Source organism: Danio aesculapii, chromosome 3 (genome assembly GCF_903798145.1).
Source record: "Danio aesculapii chromosome 3, fDanAes4.1, whole genome shotgun sequence".
Lineage (NCBI taxonomy): Eukaryota > Metazoa > Chordata > Actinopteri > Cypriniformes > Danionidae > Danio > Danio aesculapii.
Window position 1 is genome coordinate 8,500,691 of NC_079437.1, and position 22,114 is coordinate 8,522,804.

A 22,114-nucleotide genomic window follows, 5' to 3' on the forward strand; every position below is an offset into this window, starting at 1 on the left:
GTGTCATCAGCATAGCTGTGCTAGGAGATTTGGATTTTTCTCATTATTTGGCTCAGAGGGAGCATATAAATGTTGAACAGGAGAGGTGCCAGAATCAAGCCTTGTGGGACTCCACATGTCATGAGTGTCCACCTTGACCTATAATTACCTATACTGACATGGTAACTCTCCCTTTAAGGTAAGATGTGAACCATTTGAGGACCGTCCCAGACAGCCCAACCCTGTTTTCCAGCCTATCCAGAAGTATGCTGTAATCGACAGTGTCAAATGCGGCACTGAGATCGAGCAGTACCAGCACTGTTGGTTTGCCTGAATCTGTATTTAGGAGGATATCATTGATTATCTTTATAAGGGCGCTCTCTGTACTGTGATGTGGTCTGAAACCAGATTGAAAATTGTCTAAACACCCCTTGAAGTTTAAGAACTTGTTAACCTGGTTAAAAACAACTTTTTCAATGATTTTGTCAATGAAAGGGAGATTTGAGATGGGCCTGTAATTGCTCATTAGGGTATTGTCCAGGTTGCTCTTCTTCAAGAGAGGCTTAACAACTGCATTTTAAAGTGAGTTCGGAAAAATCCCTGAGAGAAGTGAAGCATTTACCACTTTTAGAAGATCCATTTCTAAGCAGGTAAACACCGTTTTAAAGAATGATGTGGGGAGCGTGTCAAGACTGCAGGTTGATGTTTTCATAACTTGCACGATCTCTTCTACCATTTTTCAAAGATTTTACCATTAATTGCCATAAAATCAGACATAATGTCTGATTTCTTAAGTTGTGGTTGAGCTTGTCTGATTTCGAAACAACATGGCTGATTGGATGAGCTGATTGCCTTTCTGATATTATTGATCTTGCCAGTAAAGAAATGAGCAAACTCATTACATTTGTGTGTCCACGATTGTGTGTGGGTCCTTGAACATGCTGAGTCAGATCAAAAGTGTTCAAAACAGTCATCAGTTATTTTGCAGCGTTGATTTCTGGATTATCAATGTGTATATTAAAATCCATAGCAATGGTAAAATAGTCAAATTCAGAGGCTACTAAGGATAACAGCTCTGTAAAATCATCAATAAAAGTTGGAGAATATTTTGGAGGTCTGTAGATAATGATCAGTACGATAAGTGGAGCACCTTTTAGAGCTATACTCAGATATTCAAAAGACAAATAGTCACCAAATGACACTTGTTTACACTCACAGACATGTTTAAACAGGGCAGCGATGCCTCCACCTCTCCTATTGGCTCTGCAAACACTCAAAAAAATCTAAGTTCAAAGGAGCTGTTTCATTCAGAACTGCTGCACTACAACTGTCATCTAGCCAAGTTTCATTTAAAAGCATAAAATCAAGGCAATTTGTGTTGATAAAATCATTGACTTAAAGTGACTTATTGTTAAGTGATCGGATGTTTAAAAGTGCTAACTTAACAGTTTTAGCTGTTTTCGCTACAGTAGTCTCAGATTTATATTTAATAGACACAAGATTTGAATGATTTGCTATACGGCCTAAAGAAGTCTTCAGTTTTCTGTCACGTAATACAACACATATATGTGTAGAGAAAGCTACAGGCACACTGGGTTCCTGATTGTTCTGTAAACATCTGATAAAGACACTGTTATCTAAGCAGGCACCCGAGACACATCATGGAGAGCTGTTGTTTTCACCAGCTGAAGATGGTGCATTGTTGTTTGGTCCCTGGCAGTGGGGCAAAAGTTGGAGGGCTCTTCCAGGTGGGCTCAGAGGTGGTTGTGGAGCAGGCCGCTTTTTGGTTGGTAACTGGGGGCTTGCGGCAATGGAGTGTGAAAGTTTAGTTCCAGCATACACCAGTTCCTCCATCTTTTTTGAGAAACCCAAGAGAGGCGAGCAAGGTGACAATAAGAACGTGTCTGGTGACAGAGGCTGTGGCTCTGGAGATTCTGTCTGCTGAAATATGTTCTCCTGAGGATCATTTTTGAGTGACGAGACTTGATGCTGTTCACAGTCTGTCTGTGTTGAGCAGAGGGCCAGTGACAGTGTCTCTATCAACACTGGGTGTTTTGGCTGCGTGGCGTTATCGCTGTCCTTGGATGATGCGTCAGCCCCAAGTCCACTCAGGACCTGATTTGAGGTCCTGTGATCATCCGGACATTTGCTAGGTGTGTATGTGCCATTTGGATTGAGGTCAGTGGCACACACAGCTGATGAATGATGGAGGGAGAAAAAGATATTGTCCTTTAGCACCTTTGCATCAAGTTTGTTTGGGTGAAGGCTGTCTGATGTCAACAGTTGTCTTTGGTTCCAGAAAAGATTGAAGTTGTCAATAAAATTCAGTCCTTTCCTGTTACTTGTTTTCTGCAGCCATACATTTTGTTAGGGAAGCAGACGGACAAACAAGGTGAGTAAATGATGAATGATGTTTATTATAACCGCGGAGCACAACAGGATTACGATGGGGAAGTGAATGAAGTTCGGTTGAGCTGATAATCCATCTTTGGGGGCAGGATGGATGACAGACACTGAGGAAGACCGAATGCACACACCAGAGGGCTTGCGGGGAAGACAGACTGACGATACACACAACTCGGACAGGACACCGGGAACACTGGACAGACTGGAAGGAAACAGAGATCAGGTAAGTTTAAGAGATGAGTTAATCTGATCTGATCTATGAGTCCGCTTCGTAAGAACGAGCCCGGACAATGAATGAAGTGAGGTGTGTGCTTTTGTAGTGAGTTGGAGTGATTGGGTGCAGCTGTGCGTGATTAGAATTCAGGTGACGATGCTCGTTGCGTGATACTGGTGAAAGAGCCTGGCCAATCCGTGATATTACTCCCCTCCCCTGGGCCCGCTCCTGAGGGCCTAAGCCTCCGGCGCCGTGGTGGTCTACCTCGTGCTGGGTGCTGGGAACTCGGGGTGATTGAAATGGAACTCCTCCTTGAGTGCGGGATCTAATATATCGGATCTGGGGACCCAAGACCTCTCCTCTGGTCCATATCCCTCCCAGTCGACGAGGTATTCTAGATGACCACCACGACCCCTGGACAGTAGAATGTCCTTGACTTTGTAGTTGGACCCTTCTTCCAACATCAGTGGGGGAGGGGGTTCCTCTTCATGGCCAGGCTCTGTGGAGGGAATCAGAGGGTCGTGAAAGGGTTTGAGGAGTGATACGTGGAATGTGGGGTGGATTCTGTATTGCGGTGGTAACTGTAACTTGTACATGACTGGGTTGACCTGTTCCAGGATGGTGAAGGGACCAACAAATCTGGGACTAAGTTTTCAGGAGGGCAGTCGCAAGCAGATGTCTCTGGTGGAGAGCCAGACTTTCTGCCCCGGAGTATAGATGGGACCTGGAATCCTCCTTTTGTCGGACACCTCCTTTGCTCTGCGAACTGCCCTCTGGAGATGGTGATGAGCATCGTCCCAGACCCTCTCGCTCTCCCGGAACCAGTAATCCACTGCGGGGACATCAGAAGGTTCGCCATCCCAGGGAAAGAGTGGAGGTTGGAATCCCAGAATGCACTGGAATGGCGTGAGTCCAATGGTAGGTTGCCGCAGGGAATTCTGGGCGTATTCCGCCCAGCCCAGAAACTGGCTCCAGGAGTTTTGATGACCGTAACAGAAGGTCCTGAGGAACTGCCCCACTGGATGATAGCCAGACAAGAGGCTGACAGTCACACCTAGGAGTCTGAAGAAGGCTTTCCATAGTCTGGAGATGAATTGGGGTCCTGGGCCTGAGACTATATCTTCAGGTAACCCAAAACATCGAAAGACATGGTTGAATAGATTTTCAGCTGTCTCTAGGACTGTGGGCAGACCCTTCAGGGGAATCAAACGACAGAATTTTGAGAATCGATCTACAATGACAAAAATGCAGGTATTACCTCCAGATGATGGGAGATCCGTCATGAAGTCGACTCCTAGGTGTGACCAGGGGCGGTTTGGGATGGGCAAGGGATGGAGTTTACCTGCAGGTAGATGGCAAGGACTCTTCGACATAGCGTATTCTCTACAGTCTTGGATATATCTCCTCACATCCCTTGCCATATTCGGCCACCAAAAGCGTTGGGATAGCAGCGAGAGGGTGTTGTTGGCCCCGGGATGCCCTGTGCCCAGAGATGTATGGCTGGAATGAATGAGATCTACCCGTTGATTTTCAGGGATAAATTTGACTGTTCCTTGATTAAGTGCTCTGTAGTCGATACATGGCCGCAACCCTTCTTAACCACAAAGAAGAAGCTTGAGGCAGCGGGTGACGTGGATGGGTGGATATACCCCTGACTCAGAGCCTCCTGAATGTACTCCTCCATGGCCTTAGTTTCCGGAAGGGACAACTGGTAGATCCTACCTCTGGGCATTGGAGCATCTCCTCACATCCCTTGCCATATTCGGCCACCAAAAGCATTGGGATAGCAGCGAGAGGGTGTTGTTGGCCCCGGGATGCCCTGTGCCCAGAGATGTATGGCTGGAATGAATGAGATCTACCCGTTGATTTTCAGGGATAAACCGTTGATTAGAGGGACAGCCCGGCAGAGTGCTGGATTCTGGAGTGGCGACGACTGTAGGAGCGGACCATGTGATGGGACAGACAGTAATCTGATCTGGAAGGATCTTGGCCGGGGTCTCAATGATTTCCTGCTGATCATGTATTCTGGAAAGTGCGTCTGTTCAGATGTTTTTTGATCCTGGTCGATAGGATATAGAAAACTGAAATCTGGAGAAGAACAAGGACCACCGGGCCAGACGAGGACAGAGTCTTTTAGCATCTTTGAGGTATTGCAAGTTTTTGTGATCTGTGATCACCTGGAACGGAGGTTTGGCCCCCTCCAACCAGTGTCGCCACTCCTCCAGGGCGAGCTTGATAGCCAGAAGTTCTCGGTTCTGTTCCGTCGGGCTGAGCTTCCGGGAGAAATAGGCACAAGGATGGAGTAGTGCGGGAGTACCGTGGGACTGAGACAGGATGGCTCCCACTCCAGTGGTCGATGCATCTACTTCGACCATGAAAGGCAAGTCGGGATCGGGGTGAGTCAGGAGTGGAGCTTGAGTGAAGGATTCTTTGAGGCTTTGGAAGGCTGGGGCGGCTTCGGGAGGCCAGGATAGTGTTTTGGGTTTGTTCTTGAGCAGATTGGTAAGCGGAGAGGTGATGAGACTGTAATTGTGGATGAAACGTCGATAGAAATTGGCAAATCCTAGGAATCGTTGGAGTTCTTTTATGGTTTTGGGTTCTGGCCAGGCGATGACGGAAGTGACCTTCCCCTCGTCCATACGAACCCCTCTTTGATCAATTATGTACCCCAGGAACTGAACAGATGGTAAGTAGAATGAGCCTTTTTCAGCCTTGAGGTACAACTGGTGTTTCCTGAGGGTTTTCAGGACCTCCGCAACGTGGTGGCGATGTTCGGCCTCACTCCGGGAGTAAATCAGGATATCATCTATGTAGACAATGACGAAGAGATGGAGGAACTCCCGGAGGACTTCGTGGATGAAGTTTTGGAATACGGAGAGGGCGTTGTCCAGACCATAGGGCATGACCAGGTACTCGTAGTGCCCCATAGGGGTCACAAATGCCGTCTTCCATTCGTCCCCCTCACGTATTCTTACCAGGTTGTATGCGCTGCGGAGGTCCAACTTGGTGAAGATTTTGGCGGATCTGAGTTGTTCCAGGGCCGCAGGGACGAGAGGAAGGGGATATCGGAATTTGACTGTTCCTTGATTAAGTACTCTGTAGTCGATACATGGCCGCAACCCTTCCTAACCATGAAGAAGAAGCTTGAGGCAGCGGGTGACGTGGATGGGTGGATATACCCCTGACTCAGAGCCTCCTGAATGTACTCCTCCATGGCCTTAGTTTCCGGAAGGGACAACTGGTAGATCCTACCTCTGGGCATTGGAGCATCTGGAAGCAGGTCTATGGCGCAGTCCCATGGCAGATGTGGAGGTAGCTGGGAAGCTCTCTTGGGGCAAAATACGTCCTCGTATGAGGAGTAGATCTGCTGAATCTGGATGGATCGTTTCTCGACGGGGCTTTCGACTGACGTGACGTAGACTGTTAGGGGTCTCTGAATCTGCAAGGGTAGGTCGGAAAAACAGCTGGATATGCATTCTTCACCCCATCTCTTGATTTCTCCTGTGCCCGAAGAGAGGATGGGATCATGTTCACCAGCCACGGGCACCCTAGGATGATGTCCATTGATGCACCTTCCAGAACCAGAAATTGAATCTCCTCTTTGTGAAGCAATCCCACTTAGAGATTGACGGGTTCACATTTACGATGGATACATGCCTGGGAATGGATATCGTTGGTTATAGATTGAATCTGGTAGACGTGCGTTGAGGCTTCGGTGTGAAGCTGGAGGTGGTGACAGAGGGCATGTGAGATGAAATTTCCAGCTGACCCGGAGTCGATAAGGGCCGTGACTGAAACAGAGACTTAATGGGTAGTTAACTGAACATTGGTGGTGAGGGGGTGCATTTTTTCAATGGTAGAACTGAACACACTCACCAAGGAGCGTACTGGACAAATGGGACAGTCCAGCCTGACATGCGCTTCGGCACCACAGTACATACACAGACCCCGGGTCAGCCTCCTCCTTCGCTCAGTGATCGTGAGTCTACCAGATTCGATGATCATTGGTTCTGGTTCTTGAGGGACGACTGGCTCTGGCGGACGGAAGAGTGCTTGAGGTATTGGTGTAAGGTCATGCTGGTAGACCTTCAAACGATCAGAGCATCGAAGAGAATGTTGGATGAATTTTTCCAACCCCATGGTGTTGTCGAGGGCTGCCAGCTGTAGTCGAAGATTGGGCTCCAGTCCTAGCCGGTACGTCGTGAGGAGAGATCGCTCATTCCATCCGCTAGCAACAGCCAGAGTTCTAAACCGGAGCGCATAATCCTGTGTGGACATGGCTCCCTGTTTAAGGTGGTACAATTGTTCTCCGGCTGCTACTTCTTAATCCGCACGACCAAAGACCTCCTTGAAATACTTAGTAAATGTATGAATGGAATTCGTTACCGGCCCAGCTTGCTGCCAGATGGTCTCAGCCCACTAGAGAGCCGAACTAAAGAGAAGGGAGATGATGAACGCAATCTTCGATCGATCTGTAGGATATAAATCAGGTTGCATTGTGAATACAAGAGAACATTGTAATAGAAATCCATTGCACTCCTCCGCCCCGCCAGAGTAGGGCGCTGGTCGAGCCATGGGACTGGATGAGTGGGTGGACGGTGAAGAAGTGCTCGGTGCTGGTGGTGCTTCGGAAAGTGGTGCAGATGGTAGTAGGACTCTCTTCAGCGAGTCCACCAACTCCTGAATGGGATCGGGAGTGCTCATGCTGTTAACTGTGTTCAGGTCCGGGCTTCTGTTAGGGAAGCAGACGGACAAACAAGGTGAGTAAATGATGAATGATGTTTATTATAACAGCGGAGCACATCAAGATTACGATGGGGAAGTGAATGAATTTCGGTTGAGCTGATAATCCTTTTTTGGGGGCAGGATGGATGACAGACACTGAGGAAGACCGAATGCACACACCAGAGGGCTTGCGGGGAAGACAGACTGACGACACACACAACTCGGACAGGACACCAGGAACACTGGACAGACTGGAAGGAAACAGAGATCAGGTAAATTCAAGAGACGAGTTAATCTGATAGTTAATACCAGGAGGTACTCTCTATGAGTCCGCTTTGTAAGAACGTTTTACCTAGCTAATATAGACTAGGGGTTTTGGAAATATGACAGTACGTTGGGAAAGTGTGCCAGTCCCTGAAGGGGGAGGACGCAGCGGAGACCACCTGCTACCCTTAAAGGGGAGACCTGATGGTAAGGAGACATATGGACTAGCCCTAATGAGAGGGAGTGCTACATATGATAAGCTGGTTAGCGGTTTAGGGAAGACACGGGACCGCCTAATAAGGGGGAACACACCGTGGTAATAATGCATATGACATCACCAAATGGGGATGCACATAGCTGGCACCGATCCTCAATATGCGTGTAGTCCAAATGGGCATACCAACCGCACACTGAGCCATGCACTCGACTCCTCCGCTGAGTCGATGCTGGGGGCCTCGGAGGAATTTTCTAGGGTTCGCCTGGGAAGGGGAGTAGGAAAAGCGCACGCATCTCCGTGTTAGGGAGCCTGGCACAGCAAGCGTTTGTGACACCGAGCGGCTCGCCCTGGCATAGATAAGCGAGGGCAATGGTATGAACTAATCAGTGGGCCAACCTCTGTTTTGATATGGCACTTCTCTTCTGCCGACCACCGTAACCGATAAAGAGCTGTTCACATGATCTTCCTTTTTGCGTTCGTTCCACGTAAAGGCGCAAAGCGCGAACGGGACAAAGCAGTGAGTGGGCTGGCCTGCCTCCTCCGCAGGCAGCGCTTGCAGGTTCACCACCTGATCTCTAAAATGGGGTGGCAGGAACCTTGGGCACATAGCCAGGTCGGGGTCTCAGGACAACGTAAGAGTAACCCAGCCCGAATTCAAGGCACGATTCGCTGACCGAAAATGTCTCCAGATCCCCAACTCTCTTGAATGGCGCCAATGCGATCAGCAGAGCTGTCATTAATTCAGAGATACTGAATCGAGTGGCTAAAACGGATCTCTCTGCAGACCCACCAGGACTATAGAGAGATCCCAAGAGGGTATGAGAGGGGGGCGGGATGGATTTAATCACCACGCGCCTCTGAGGAATCGGATTATTAGATCATGCTTCCCGAGCGTGTTGCCATGCACCGGGTCATGATGAGCAGAGATCGCAGCCATGTAAACCTTCAGTGTGGAGGGTGACAGCCTACGCTCCAGCTTATCCTGAAGGAAGGATAACACAATGCTAATCTGGCAAGTTCGGGGGTCTTCTCAGCGAGAAGCGCACCACTCAGAGAATAGACTCCACTTCAGGGCGTAGGCATGCCTCGTAGAGGGTGCTCTAGCCTGAGTGATGGTGTTAAGTACCGCGGGCGGTAAGTCACCTAAGTCCTCCGCGCTTCGTCTATGGACCACACGTGGAGGTTCCAGAGATCTGGGCGTGGGTGCCAGATGGTGCCCCGTCCCTGAGAGAGGAGGTCCTTCCTTAGGGGAATGCGCCAAGGAGGGGCCGCCGCGAGGAGTGTGAGCTCCGGAACCCAGGTCCGGTTGGGCCAGAGGGCCGCAACAAACAAGACCTGCTCCTTGTCCTTCCTGACTTTGCACAAAGTTTGTGCGATTAGGCTCACTGGGGGAAACGCATATTTGCGCGTGCCTGATGGCCAGCTGTGAGCCAGTGCATCCGTGCCGAGGGGGGCCTCAGTCAGGGAATAAAACAGCTGGCAATGTGCGTTCTCAGTGGAAGCAACAGATCGATCTGGGCTTCCCCAAAGCGCGCCCATATCAGCTGGACCGAATCGGGGTGGAGTCTTCACTCTCCTCTGGACACTAGCTGCCGTGAGAGCGCATCGGCTGCACGGTTGAGCTCGCCCGGAATGTTAATGGCACGCAGTGTATTCAGCCACGTGTGACTCCAAAGGAGCAGACAGCGAGCGAGCTGAGACATGCGGCGAGAGCGCATACCCTCCATATGGTTGATATAAGCCACCGCCGCCATGCTGTCCATCCTGACCAGCATGTGTTTCTGCTCCAGCACCGGAAAAAAGCTGCGGAGAGCCAGATACACTGCCAACAGCTCCAGGCAGTTGATGTGCCAATGCAGGTGCGGTCCGGACCACGAACCCGCGGCTGCATGCTCGTTGCACACGGCCCCCCAGCCCGTGCTGGAGGCATGTGTCATTATGACAACATGCCTGGATACTAGCCCTAGGGGCACTCTGGCCCGTAGAAAAGCCAGATCTGTCCAGGGGCTGAGGGTGCGGAGACACAGCAGAGTGATGTTCACCCGGTGCGTACCCGCGTGCCATGCCCATCTGGGGACTCGATCGCGAAGCCAACGCTGAAGTGGTCTCATATGAAGCAAACCGAGTGGCGTGACCACGGCTGCGGATGCCATATGCCCCAGGAGCCTCTGAAAACATTTCAGTGGGACCACTATTTTCCTGTGGAGCTCGTTTACACAGGAAAGCATTAGCCTGGCGCGCTCCTCGGAGCGGCGCGCAACCATATCAATCGAATCCAGCTCCAGCCCGAGGTAAGAGATCCTCTGCACAGGGCAAAGTTTGCTCTTCTCTTGGTTGACCTGAAACCCCAACTGGTCGAGGTGCCGAAGCACTTTGACTCTGTGCATAATCAACTGATCGCGAGAGGAGGCTAGAATGAGCCAGTCATCGAGATAGTTGAGTGTGCGGATGCCCGCAAGCCGCAGTGGCGCAGAGCACCCTCCGCGAGCTTGGTGAAAACCCGGGGAGACAGAGAGAGCCCGAACGGGAGGACTTTGTACTGCCACGCTCGTCCTTCGAACGCAAACCGGAGAAAAGGGCGGTGGCGTGGAAGAATAGAGACATGAAAATACGCGTCCTTCAGGTCTATGGCTGCAGACCAATCTTGTGGACGGACGCTCTGAAGCAAGCGTTTCTGCGTAAGCATTCTGAAAGGCATTTAGTGTAAGTGACAGTTCAGTCTGCGCAGATCTAGGATTGGTCTTTTTGGGCACGATGAAATATGGGCTGTAGAACCTGGACTCCATCTCGGCTGGAGTGACCTGCTCAATTACATCCTTCGCCAGGACAGGGGCAAGACAGGGGCGCTCTCGGGGATAACCCTCGTGAAAATGACACCCGTGAACTTGGGAGGGCAAATAGAGAACTGAATCGCATAGCCGAGTCTGATCGTCCGTATGAGCCACCGCGATGCGCTGGGCAGCGCTAACCATGCTGGCAGAGCGCGCGCTAATGGCACCATCGGAACGATCACTGACGTGCCAGCGGAGGGGCAGCTCAGGATGGGAGTGCTCATCCCGGGAAGCGGTGCGTCCCGGGGAAGAGCTGAAAATAAGAGAATTTCTCTTACCCCCCTCCCTGGATCCCGCGGTGAGGCCAGAGTGAGAGAAAGGAGTCCGTTCTGCTGCACTCTGAGGGCCTGAGGTGAAGGGTCCCGGTGCTGCGAGCTGGAAGGCGGAGCGTCCCAGACTGGCAGTACTCGGGCTCGTGCATCCGGAGAGAGAGGAAACTGCTCTTTTGGAAATTTGGTTGCCGCCAGCCCAGGGGCCGGCAGCGAGGAGTTTAAAGTCGTTGTAGACTGATGTAATAATCCTCAGCCCCCCACCGAGGAAAGAGCAAGTCCCATCTTCTCCGAATGGCCTGTCCCAGGAACGCTTCGCGGTCCGTTTACTGGACTTAGCGGCACCCTGGGGCGGGGGCGTTGCAGTCCCGCGGGATGATCGGCATTGCCGCTTGGCCGGTGGAGCGGGCAGCGGAAGCGGAGCAGATGAAGCCGCGGGTGGACGCCCTCGGCAAGGAGCAGCCGCAGCGAAAGGGGCAGCGGGAAGAGCAGTTTTTCAAGCCCGCTGATAGATGACCTCACCCCTCGCCTTGGACTGCTTTTCACCGCGGAGAATTCCTGGGTGAATTCCCCGACAGTGTCGCCAAAAAGGCCAGCCTGGGATATGGGAGCGTTAAGAAAGCAAGCTTTGTCAACGTCTCTTATATCGCCAAGCTCAGCCAAGGGTGGCATTCCTGGACCACTAATGTGGCCATCGTCTTCCCCAGGGCACGAGCAGCCGATTTGATAGTCATGAGAGCATAATCGGTTGCCGTGCGGAGCTCATGCAGCAAGCCTGGGGGAGAACCACCCCCCTGCATCTTGGCCAGCTTCTCGGCTTGGTAGCATTGATAGGTGGCCATAGCGTGCAGAGCGGAGGCGGTCTGGCCCGCAGCAGTATAGGCTCTGGCCGTGAGAGACTCAGATAACCTGCACGCTTTGGAAGGGAGTGTGGGCGAATCTCTCCAAGTGGAGCAGCTCTGCGGACAGAGCATGCTCCACCTGGGGAATCTCCTCATATCCCCTGGCCGCTCCGTCATCGAGGGAGGTGAGAGCGGGAGTGCACGCGGACCAGGCAGAAAAAGGTGCCCTCCATGCCTGCGTGGGCTCTCTGTGTACCCCCGGGAAAAAGGGAACTTCGCCTTCTTCGCCCCCACGTAGCACCCATCTAAGCGGTCCGGCCGCGGTTCTGGGGGACAAGCCATCTCCAGTCCCACAGCCGAAACAGCCCGGGATAACACGGCTAACATGTCCAATTCCAGATCTGAAACCACCCTGACAACCCCGGAGGGTGGCAGGGGGTCCGGATCTTCATCGAAGCATGTCAACCCGCCCTCCGATACAGTGATGGACATCACGTCCCCGGTGTCATCAAATGAAAGCGCGGCCAACCCGAAGGATGGACCAGCGCTCACACTCGAAGCAGAGACAGAGCGCACTGATGAGGAGCGAGAGGTCCGCTGGCCCGAAGGCGACGGAATAGCCCCCACTGTAACCCTCAGGCCTGCCCGAGTGCTAACCGATTGGCAGGGAACAGCAGGGGTGACTTGCCCTAATAAAAGAGCTTGCCACGACCTCAGTTGCGCAACAGTCAAGCCATCGTAATGCGGGCAAGAACTGTCCGCGAGCACCGCACCAACATGTTGGACCCCCAAGCATGTGATGCAGTACTCTTGCCTGTTATCTGGCGAGGAAACCACCGCATCCAGAAATACACGGTCGAAACGACATCTTTAAAAAGACGCGCTACACGACCATGTGCTCTCTTAGGGAATTCAGCTCTTTGTAGAAACTGCTCTTTTAGATCACCAGCGAAACGCCAAGGGGACTTGCCCCGCACTGGTGAAGGGAATGCTTCCTTCAGCGTTGGAAGTCAGCTCAGCAGAAGGGTTCTTCAGTCTCAGATCAGGTCTGAAGCAACAATTCTGATGAGCTGGCTCCAGCAGCCGACTGATATAGCCCTAATTGGCTCATCAGTTTCAGCTGTGGAGCTAAGCTCCGCCAATTCAATTGGCATTTCATTGGCTCGTTTTCCTATCTTCAGAAGTGATTGGTCGTCTAAAGCACTCCCAAAAGTCTGTTTATACAGACACATGTAGAAGTTCCTTTATGAAGGGGAACAAGATATTTCAAGTCATTTTACTCAAGTCCAAGTCAAGTCCAAGTCAAATAGAGTCTTTATGTCAAGCAAGTCTCAAATCCTAAATTTTGTGACTTAAGTCTGACTCTATGTCACATCTCTGCATTTTAGATACCTACAAATGCATACTGTTATACTGGGTACTGACCCAGCTTTAGTACAATTTCTGTATGATAGACATGGCCAAAATTGTCTTTTGTTTTTCTTTACTTTTTTTTTTAAGGAATAATAATTTATGGGAGCATTGCAAAAGTTGCATACACCTTTACCAAAATCAAAATGCTTAAGAAACTAAACAAAAAAAAATCCACTCTAAAAGTTAAACTAAATAAATTGCTAAATACACTTGACATGTGAAGGCGTAAAACCTGAAGCCCACAACAAATGTGGAAAGTTATTGCATATCATATTTAACAAAAAGTTTAATACACATTTTCTGTAATCAGTGTGTAACCATGTTCTAGAATCATATTTTAAGCTCCCTGGCAACAAGCTCCATAGATTTCCATTCAAAGACCTCAAGGCATATCTTTGGGTTGTTGAAGCATCATATGCTCTCGTTTAGGGAAGTATACGAGTAGCAATATGAATTTTAAAATGTAATATTTAAAACGGTAACACTATAAGTAAAATGGCTATGTATTTCTGTATTTCAATTTACATTCTCCATGATGATGTGTGCAAAGTTTGGTGCAAAATGAAAAAGAAATTATACCATTTTATTTTTAACATGTCCAACCACAGTGTTAAAACATAAATTGCATGTTTTTTAATGCAAATAAAAAATATATAAAATGAAATGTAACACACAAACTGAATTTGATTTATTTAACACAAGCGGAAATGGTAATTTAAAAGCCATTTATGCTAGTTGTACTCATGCTTAGGAAAAGTAGGACTGCATTTTCTTCATAACACTGTGGAATGTTATTAGTGGGATGTTATTATGGGATGTTAGAATTAGCATTCTTCAAGAAGAATATGTGCAAAATAAAAAAAGAAATTCTGTAATTTGCATTTGCCATTCCCAACCACAGTTTTGAAATGTAAATGACATACTAGTTTTAAAGGTGCAGTAGGTGATTGTCTTTAGAAACATTTTTGTTGTGCTAGTTGAAAGTCTCTTTACATTCCAATAGAAATTATTGAAGTAAATGATCTAAGTGTGTTTATATGTATTTTTATATTCTGGGTGAGGCAGAAGACTAAAAAATGTTCACCCAACTAAAAGTTGTCAGGCCGATAATTACCATAATTCTGATAAGTAGCTCAAACTGTCTATCAGCAAATGTAGATTTGGGCTTCTGCGCATCTCTGTTCACGCATATCCACCATTAGCGTGTGGATGTGCGCCCCGCGTTCATGTGCACACAAGACACATGAGATCACAGCTGTAAAATCAAATGCTGAATAAATAAAGCATTTAAAAATAAATTTTTAAAATCCTGAATGAAAATTGGAGTTACTTTTGCAGGCTGGAAGAAGGATGACACCATGGCTGAAGTATTTCTGTTAGACAGCTAATGTTCTGTTTTAAAACTTTTATTCACACAGAGCTGATTTAGCTTGTGTTGTTATGAATGGATTATATGAACAGAAGTGTTGTTCAGCCACTGAAATCTCCCGGTGAAAGATTTATGTGAGTATTTTCAGCTTCATAGGCGACCTTTGAAACACAGTCCCTCTTCTGCCGTCCAAAGATAACATGCTAACCGGTTAGCATTTTGGCAGATCACCTACTGCACCTTTAATGCTTTATAAGGTGCAAAAATAAATAAATAAATAATTGGAAGCAAAATGGTCATTTAAATATTATTTTAAATCTACAAATGTAAGGGTGGGACTATTTTATTTGGTGATTGTATTGGGAAGTGACGCCACTAACAATCAAAGGTAAACAATTATTAATACATGATTTTGCATATAGTGTTTTGAACAATCAGGGTAATCAGTGAAATTGTGGTGGGCATGTTGACCCTCGCACAGGAAGTTCATGAATATCTTCAAATTCATACATTATAGAAGCACGGGGTTGCTTTATATCATTCATACCAGCAATCAGCTTGTATTATTATCATTGGCAGCTGTCAAACCACTCCCTTGCAATTGTCAGCACCCTAGCTATTGTTCCCCCATAGGCTGCCATTATAAAGGCCCAAGATTACTAGGCTATATTGCTAAATGTTTTGGGTGATGATCTAGCAGCCTCCTGGAATACCCTAGCAACAACTTAGTAACCACGTAGCAACTATGCAGACTACCCTAGCAACTTTCAAGTATTAACCTTGAACACTCTTGCAACTATATTGCAACTGAATGACCACCTAGCGTCTGCCATGCAATTACTCAGATTGCAGTAGCAACCACCTAGCTGAAGCAGTTGAGCTTCAGCACTTAAACACATAATCATATAACCCTTCATCTAATATCACAGAGTTATAGCTGATGGGAATATTTTCCTGTTATAAACATACCTTTACTAGGTGACCTGCAGTAGATCATAAAGCAGAGCAGAAGAGCAGATCCAGATGCAGAAATACACAGAATCATCATTATTATGTGTAAAGCAGAGAGACCTGAGAAACAGAGATATCAGATTGTACATGTTACTTGGTGACAGCTTTTGTACTTTTTAAATACTTTTACTTTTTAAGATGTTTCATAACAATATGCAAACTATTTACTTTACCAGTAAACTAATCATGAAAGTCACTGCATCCATTATCTTTTTTTCTTTTACTCACCCAGTCCCCCCAGCTCGACAGTCACACTAGCTGATAAACCTCCAGCAAACACTTGACACATGTAAACTCCTTTATCCTCAGTTCTGACACTCTTCAGTCTGAGAGAGAAGTTTCCTTTGGGGATTTCAGCAGTGAACAACTCAACTCTGTCTTTGTATCTCTCATGTGATGAATCTGGTAAAGTCTCATTGTTTTCATAAAGCAGAACCAGAATATCTCCATCAGTTTTTATCCATGAAACTTCAATGTGTTCAGGTGTGATGTGAGAGTCTACAGAGCAGTTCAGAGTCACGTCCTCACCAACATATGCAGAGATGGACTCCTCTGAGCCTGACACCAGCAAACGCTCTGAAAGAACAAATCATGTAAATACCACAGTATTAATTTTAGATCATAAAAATGTAAAGTGTTTTTTTAGATTGTAGTTGACTCACCAACATCTTTTATCTGAGCCACAGTTTCTCCAGAATCCTGCTGACTGTGAACTCTACACCTGTATTCTCCTTCATCTTGAGCTGTCAGATTGTCCAGACGGAGGGAGAAGTTTCCATGTTGAATCTCCTCAGTAAAGAAATGAGCTCTATCATGATAATCCTGCTGCTGGACCTCTGGCTGACTCTCACCATCTTGATACAGATGAATCAGAGTCTCTGAGTCTGCTCGTCTCCATTCCACCTCCAGATCCTCCACCGGTAAAGCTTCATCAACATAACAGGGTAAAACCACTGAAGATCCCAGAGGAGCAGACAGAGGAGCAGAGGGACCACGAACAGTGAAGCCTGAAACATGTTTAGAATAATTAAACAATGCTTGATTTATAATGTCCCATAATGGATTAAAGAAAACATGCTAACAGAGACTATCATTACAAAATAAACAAATATTTATTCAGGTCCAGCTCTTGCTATTGCAGAAGGCATTATATCTGTTTGAGATAATTCATATTTAAAAAAAAATCATAATGAAAAATTTGAGGTGCTCCAATGGAATTCACAAAATAATGTCTACAAAATGTCTACAAATAATTCAACAAGAGGCCTAAAGACTAACCCTCATAAACATTAACCATGGTTTTATTAAATAAAAAAATTCATTCATTCATTTTCCTTCAGCTTAGTTCCTTATTTATCAGGGGTTGAACCACCTAAATAAAAAAATGTAAAAAATAATAATACATAAATAAATAAATAATACAAATAAAATAATAATAATGAATTAAATTAGAACAATAGAAACATTTCCCAGTCCGTTTAAAAAAATGTTTGTCTGAAACCCTTTTACTGTGAAACTGCTAATCTAGAAAAACCAGTTCAATTATGAAAAACGTCAATATGAAAAAAATGAAAAGCATTTGTACACGAGTAGCATGAAACCATTTTAGTAATAGGGTCATTCCTGGAATTCAGTAATATTTCAACTTGAGCAAACTCAGTTTTTAAAAGTGTATTGATTATTTTTTTAAATAGCCTACATAATTAGGCACAATTTAAACTTCAAAAAATTATATTTTCCCACCTCAGGCATTAAAGGCTTTATATTATTTTCTATTTTATTCTTATTTGGGCACCTTTTATTCTCAACCCTGTAATGGACAAAACTGAGTTGTTAATAATAGTATTTTACAAAGCTTTTGCAATGAAACCAACATTTACCTATTGCTTATATGTCCCTCAAATCAGTTTAATGGCTAAAATATAACATTTTTGATAAGTTGTAGATTTATATTCGATTTAAGTTACAATTATACAACTTATGCAGTTTTAAAGTTAGATGTCTTACCCAAACCACATATTTACAATCCAGAAAAGACAAACAAAAAGCGCTCAGGGGTAACTCAAATATTTGATCGGTGCTCTTTGGGTGAGGGATTCATCAAAACATCAAAAGAAATTAGTCCAAGGCACTCGGAATATGTGGAAAATTTAAAAAGCCTTTATTCACATGGCTTAATCTTAAAAGAAACCTACGCGTTTCGGCAGCGGTCTGCCTTCATCAGGGTAAACAGTGATCAGGTGCGTTTAGAGTCTCTTTTGAGTACTAAGGTCACGTGACTCATTCAAACATCTCTACAATACTCAAATAATTTAACCGACATAGTCAACTATCATCATTAATTCAGCATAGACAGAGGGTGACTTTAAACTATGCACAGATATACAAAAAATACAAAAAATGCATAAACATGGCATGTACATATATACTTCCAAACTCATTTACATGTGCATATACACATATATACACACATATACGTATGCAAACATGTATACATAGAAAAATATAAACACATTCTACAATGTATGATGATAATCAGTGGATCATCTATGGATAAACTGTTTTACAAAAATGAAGAAAAGTCTAATTCACCATTTAGACCTGGGAATCTAGTTGCTTTTAACGTATAGATCCAAAAAGTCTCTCTCTGTTTTAATCTTTTTATCCTGTCTCCTCCTCTTGTCGAATTATGAATATGTTCAATCCCAACTATTTTTAATGAACTGGGATTACCGTGACCTTGATTTTTATAGTGTAGGGCCATAGGATATTGTGGGTTACAGGTACGTATCGCATTTTTATGCTCCGCTAATCTCAATTTTAATTTTCTCTTAGTCATTCCTATATAAAAACATCCACACGGACATTCCAGTCGATAAACTACAAATGTAGTATTGCAATTAATAAATGAATTAATCTTAAATTCTCGGCCTGATGATGGATCTCTAAATATATTCGTTTTGAGTATGTTATCACAATGATTGCAATTACCACATCTGTAGTTTCCTGTTGTTTGACTTAACCAAGTATTAGTCTTCTTGGTGGAGAGATGGCTTCTCACTAGTTTATCTTGTATAGTAGGAGCTTTTCGAAATACAATAGAGGGGGACACAGGTAAAACTTCCCTAAGATGGGGATCACTCATCAGAATATTCCAGTTGTTTTTTACAATTTTCTTAATTTTATTTGCCTCTGTACTGTATTGTGTGACAAAATAAACAGAACTTCTTGACTCATTCAATCTAGGTCTTTGTATTAAAAGTTCATCTCTGTTACTATCTTTAGCTTTATTATAAGATTTATAGATTACTTTGTTTTTATAACCACGTTGTTTGAATCTGTGAATCATATCTTGTGATTTAATTTCAAAATCTTCTTCTTTATCACAAATTCTTTTCAACCTCTGAAATTGTCCAAATGGGATATTTTCGATCAGCCATGGAGGATGGAAACTATCTGCTCTAAGGATGGTGTTTCTATCTGTTTCTTTTCTAAAAATGGTGGTGTGTAATTTCCCTGTATTATCTTTAAAAATATTTAAGTCCAAAAAATGTATTTCTGTAAGTGAAAAATCCAAAGTGAATCTCAAATTTGCATTAGTAGTATTTAAAAATGCATGAAAATCCATCAAATCTGCCTCCAATCCAGACCATATCAAGATAACATCGTCTATATATCTACCCCACCACACAATACTACCCAAATATGGGTTTGAATCAGAATATACAAATCTCTCTTCCCATAATCCCAGAAATAGTGTGGTGGGGTAGATATATAGACGATGTTATCTTGATATGGTCTGGATTGGAGGCAGATTTGATGGATTTTCATGCATTTTTAAATACTACTAATGCAAATTTGAGATTCACTTTGGATTTTTCACTTACAGAAATACATTTTTTGGACTTAAATATTTTTAAAGATAATACAGGGAAATTACACACCACCATTTTTAGAAAAGAAACAGATAGAAACACCATCCTTAGAGCAGATAGTTTCCATCCTCCATGGCTGATCGAAAATATCCCATTTGGACAATTTCAGAGGTTGAAAAGAATTTGTGATAAAGAAGAAGATTTTGAAATTAAATCACAAGATATGATTCACAGATTCAAACAACGTGGTTATAAAAACAAAGTAATCTATAAATCTTATAATAAAGCTAAAGATAGTAACAGAGATGAACTTTTAATACAAAGACCTAGATTGAATGAGTCAAGAAGTTCTGTTTATTTTGTCACACAATACAGTACAGAGGCAAATAAAATTAAGAAAATTGTAAAAAACAACTGGAATATTCTGATGAGTGATCCCCATCTTAGGGAAGTTTTACCTGTGTCCCCCTCTATTGTATTTCGAAAAGCTCCTACTATACAAGATAAACTAGTGAGAAGCCATCTCTCCACCAAGAAGACTAATACTTGGTTAAGTCAAACAACAGGAAACTACAGATGTGGTAATTGCAATCATTGTGATAACATACTCAAAACGAATATATTTAGAGATCCATCATCAGGCCGAGAATTTAAGATTAATTCATTTATTAATTGCAATACTACATTTGTAGTTTATCGACTGGAATGTCCGTGTGGATGTTTTTATATAGGAATGACTAAGAGAAAATTAAAATTGAGATTAGCGGAGCATAAAAATGCGATACGTACCTGTAACCCACAATATCCTATGGCCCTACACTATAAAAATCAAGGTCACGGTAATCCCAGTTCATTAAAAATAGTTGGGATTGAACATATTTATAATTCGACAAGAGGAGGAGACAGGATAAAAAGATTAAAACAGAGAGAGACTTTTTGGATCTATACGTTAAAAGCAACTAGATTCCCAGGTCTAAATGGTGAATTAGACTTTTCTTCATTTTTGTAAAACAGTTTATCCATAGATGATCCACTGATTATCATCATACATTGTAGAATGTGTTTATATTTTTCTATGTATACATGTTTGCATACGTATATGTGTGTATATATGTGTATATGCACATGTAAATGAGTTTGGAAGTATATATGTACATGCCATGTTTATGCATTTTTTGTATTTTTTGTATATCTGTGCATAGTTTAAAGTCGCCCTCTGTCTATGCTGAATTAATGATGATAGTTGACTATGTCGGTTAAATTATTTGAGTATTGTAGAGATGTTTGAATGAGTCACGTGACCTTAGTACTCAAAAGAGACTCTAAACGCACCTGATCACTGTTTACCCTGATGAAGGCAGACCGCTGCCGAAACGCGTAGGTTTCTTTTAAGATTAAGCCATGTGAATAAAGGCTTTTTAAATTTTCCACATATTCCGAGTGCCTTGGACTAATTTCTTTTCACATATTTACAATGTTAGGCCTTAACATGGTGGTTGGTACTTTTTTTTAAATTATTGTTTTCCTTATTTTATTTTCCAAAAATATTAATGTCACAGGGTTGAGAATGCAGTGGGTTGAAGAGCCACTTTAATTTAAATTTTAATTTGTTTTTAATTTGTTCTAAGACTTAACTAAAACAGTTATTTGTTTTAGTAAAACATTTTGCAAAATTAATTAGCATTAATCAGACTGAGATGAAATTCAGCTTCATTAAAACCAGACTACAGTCAGAATTCAAAAAAGTAAACTGCTGCAGGTAACTGGACCATTAGTAACCTTTAAAAATGCAAATTCAAAGCTCTGATGTTTGCTTACAAAGCGACCTCTGGCTTTGCTCCTTCTTATCTGCTCTCACTTCTGCAGATTTATGTGCCCTCCAGAAACTTGCGTTCTGTGAATGAACGTCGCCACATGGTTCCATCCCTAAGAGGGAAGAAATCACTTTCCCGAACTCTCACATTCAATCTGCCCAGTTGGTGGAATGAACTCCCTAACTACATCAGAACAGCAGAGTCACTTGCTGTCTTCAAGAAACGACTAAACACGCAACAGTTTAGTCTCCACTTTCCTTCCTAATCTGCAACTGCCTCTCTGGCTATACCACTAACTGTACTCTCTCTCTCTCTCTCTCTCTCTCTCTCTCTCTTTCAAAAAAAAAATTTTTACTAATGCTTTGCTTCTTAGACTTTACACACCTGAAACTTGTCTACAGCACTTGTTCACTGCTGGTCTTATAGTTGTGTAAATTGCTTCCTTGTCCTCATTTGTAAGTCGCTTTGGATAAAAGCGTCTGCTAAATGACTAAATGTAAATGTAAAAGACAGAAAAAATATTACTGTACAAACTATTGTAAATAAACCATATGAATATTTTTATATTAGTCAATAATATTACGTAAATTAATTTAAAAACTGAATAAATATAAATTTATACACATTTATTCAAGTAAATAAACACAATCAATATTGGGCTAAAAATCTGCGGAATTCTGCGTGCATAGATTCTGTGTCAGCCTACTTATGGCCAAGAATTAGGTTTATTAAGTCTAAACTCTCTGAATCCCTCCTTTTTGCTTTATGCGAAAAAAAAACTATCAGGAGAAATGCTAGTCAAAATAAGATCATCATCATCATATTAGTTAAACTTTAATTTTGTCTATTTCCAAAACTCACTGAGCACAGACACCTGTACATTAA

General features: G+C 44.1%; 1 protein-coding gene across 2 annotated transcripts in view; it reads right to left on the reverse strand.

The window, feature by feature from the left end:
* Positions 1-22,114, reverse strand: part of LOC130220840 (uncharacterized) — a 93,211-nt gene that overhangs the window by 63,557 nt on the left and 7,540 nt on the right. For both annotated transcript variants that reach the window (XM_056453084.1, XM_056453083.1), the window contains exons 2-4: positions 16,203-16,547; positions 15,769-16,116; positions 15,499-15,600 (exon numbers count right to left, since the gene is read on the reverse strand). In XM_056453084.1, coding sequence (XP_056309059.1) covers positions 15,499-15,600; positions 15,769-16,116; positions 16,203-16,547 — 795 coding nt within the window. The remainder of the gene's footprint in view (positions 1-15,498; positions 15,601-15,768; positions 16,117-16,202; positions 16,548-22,114) is intronic.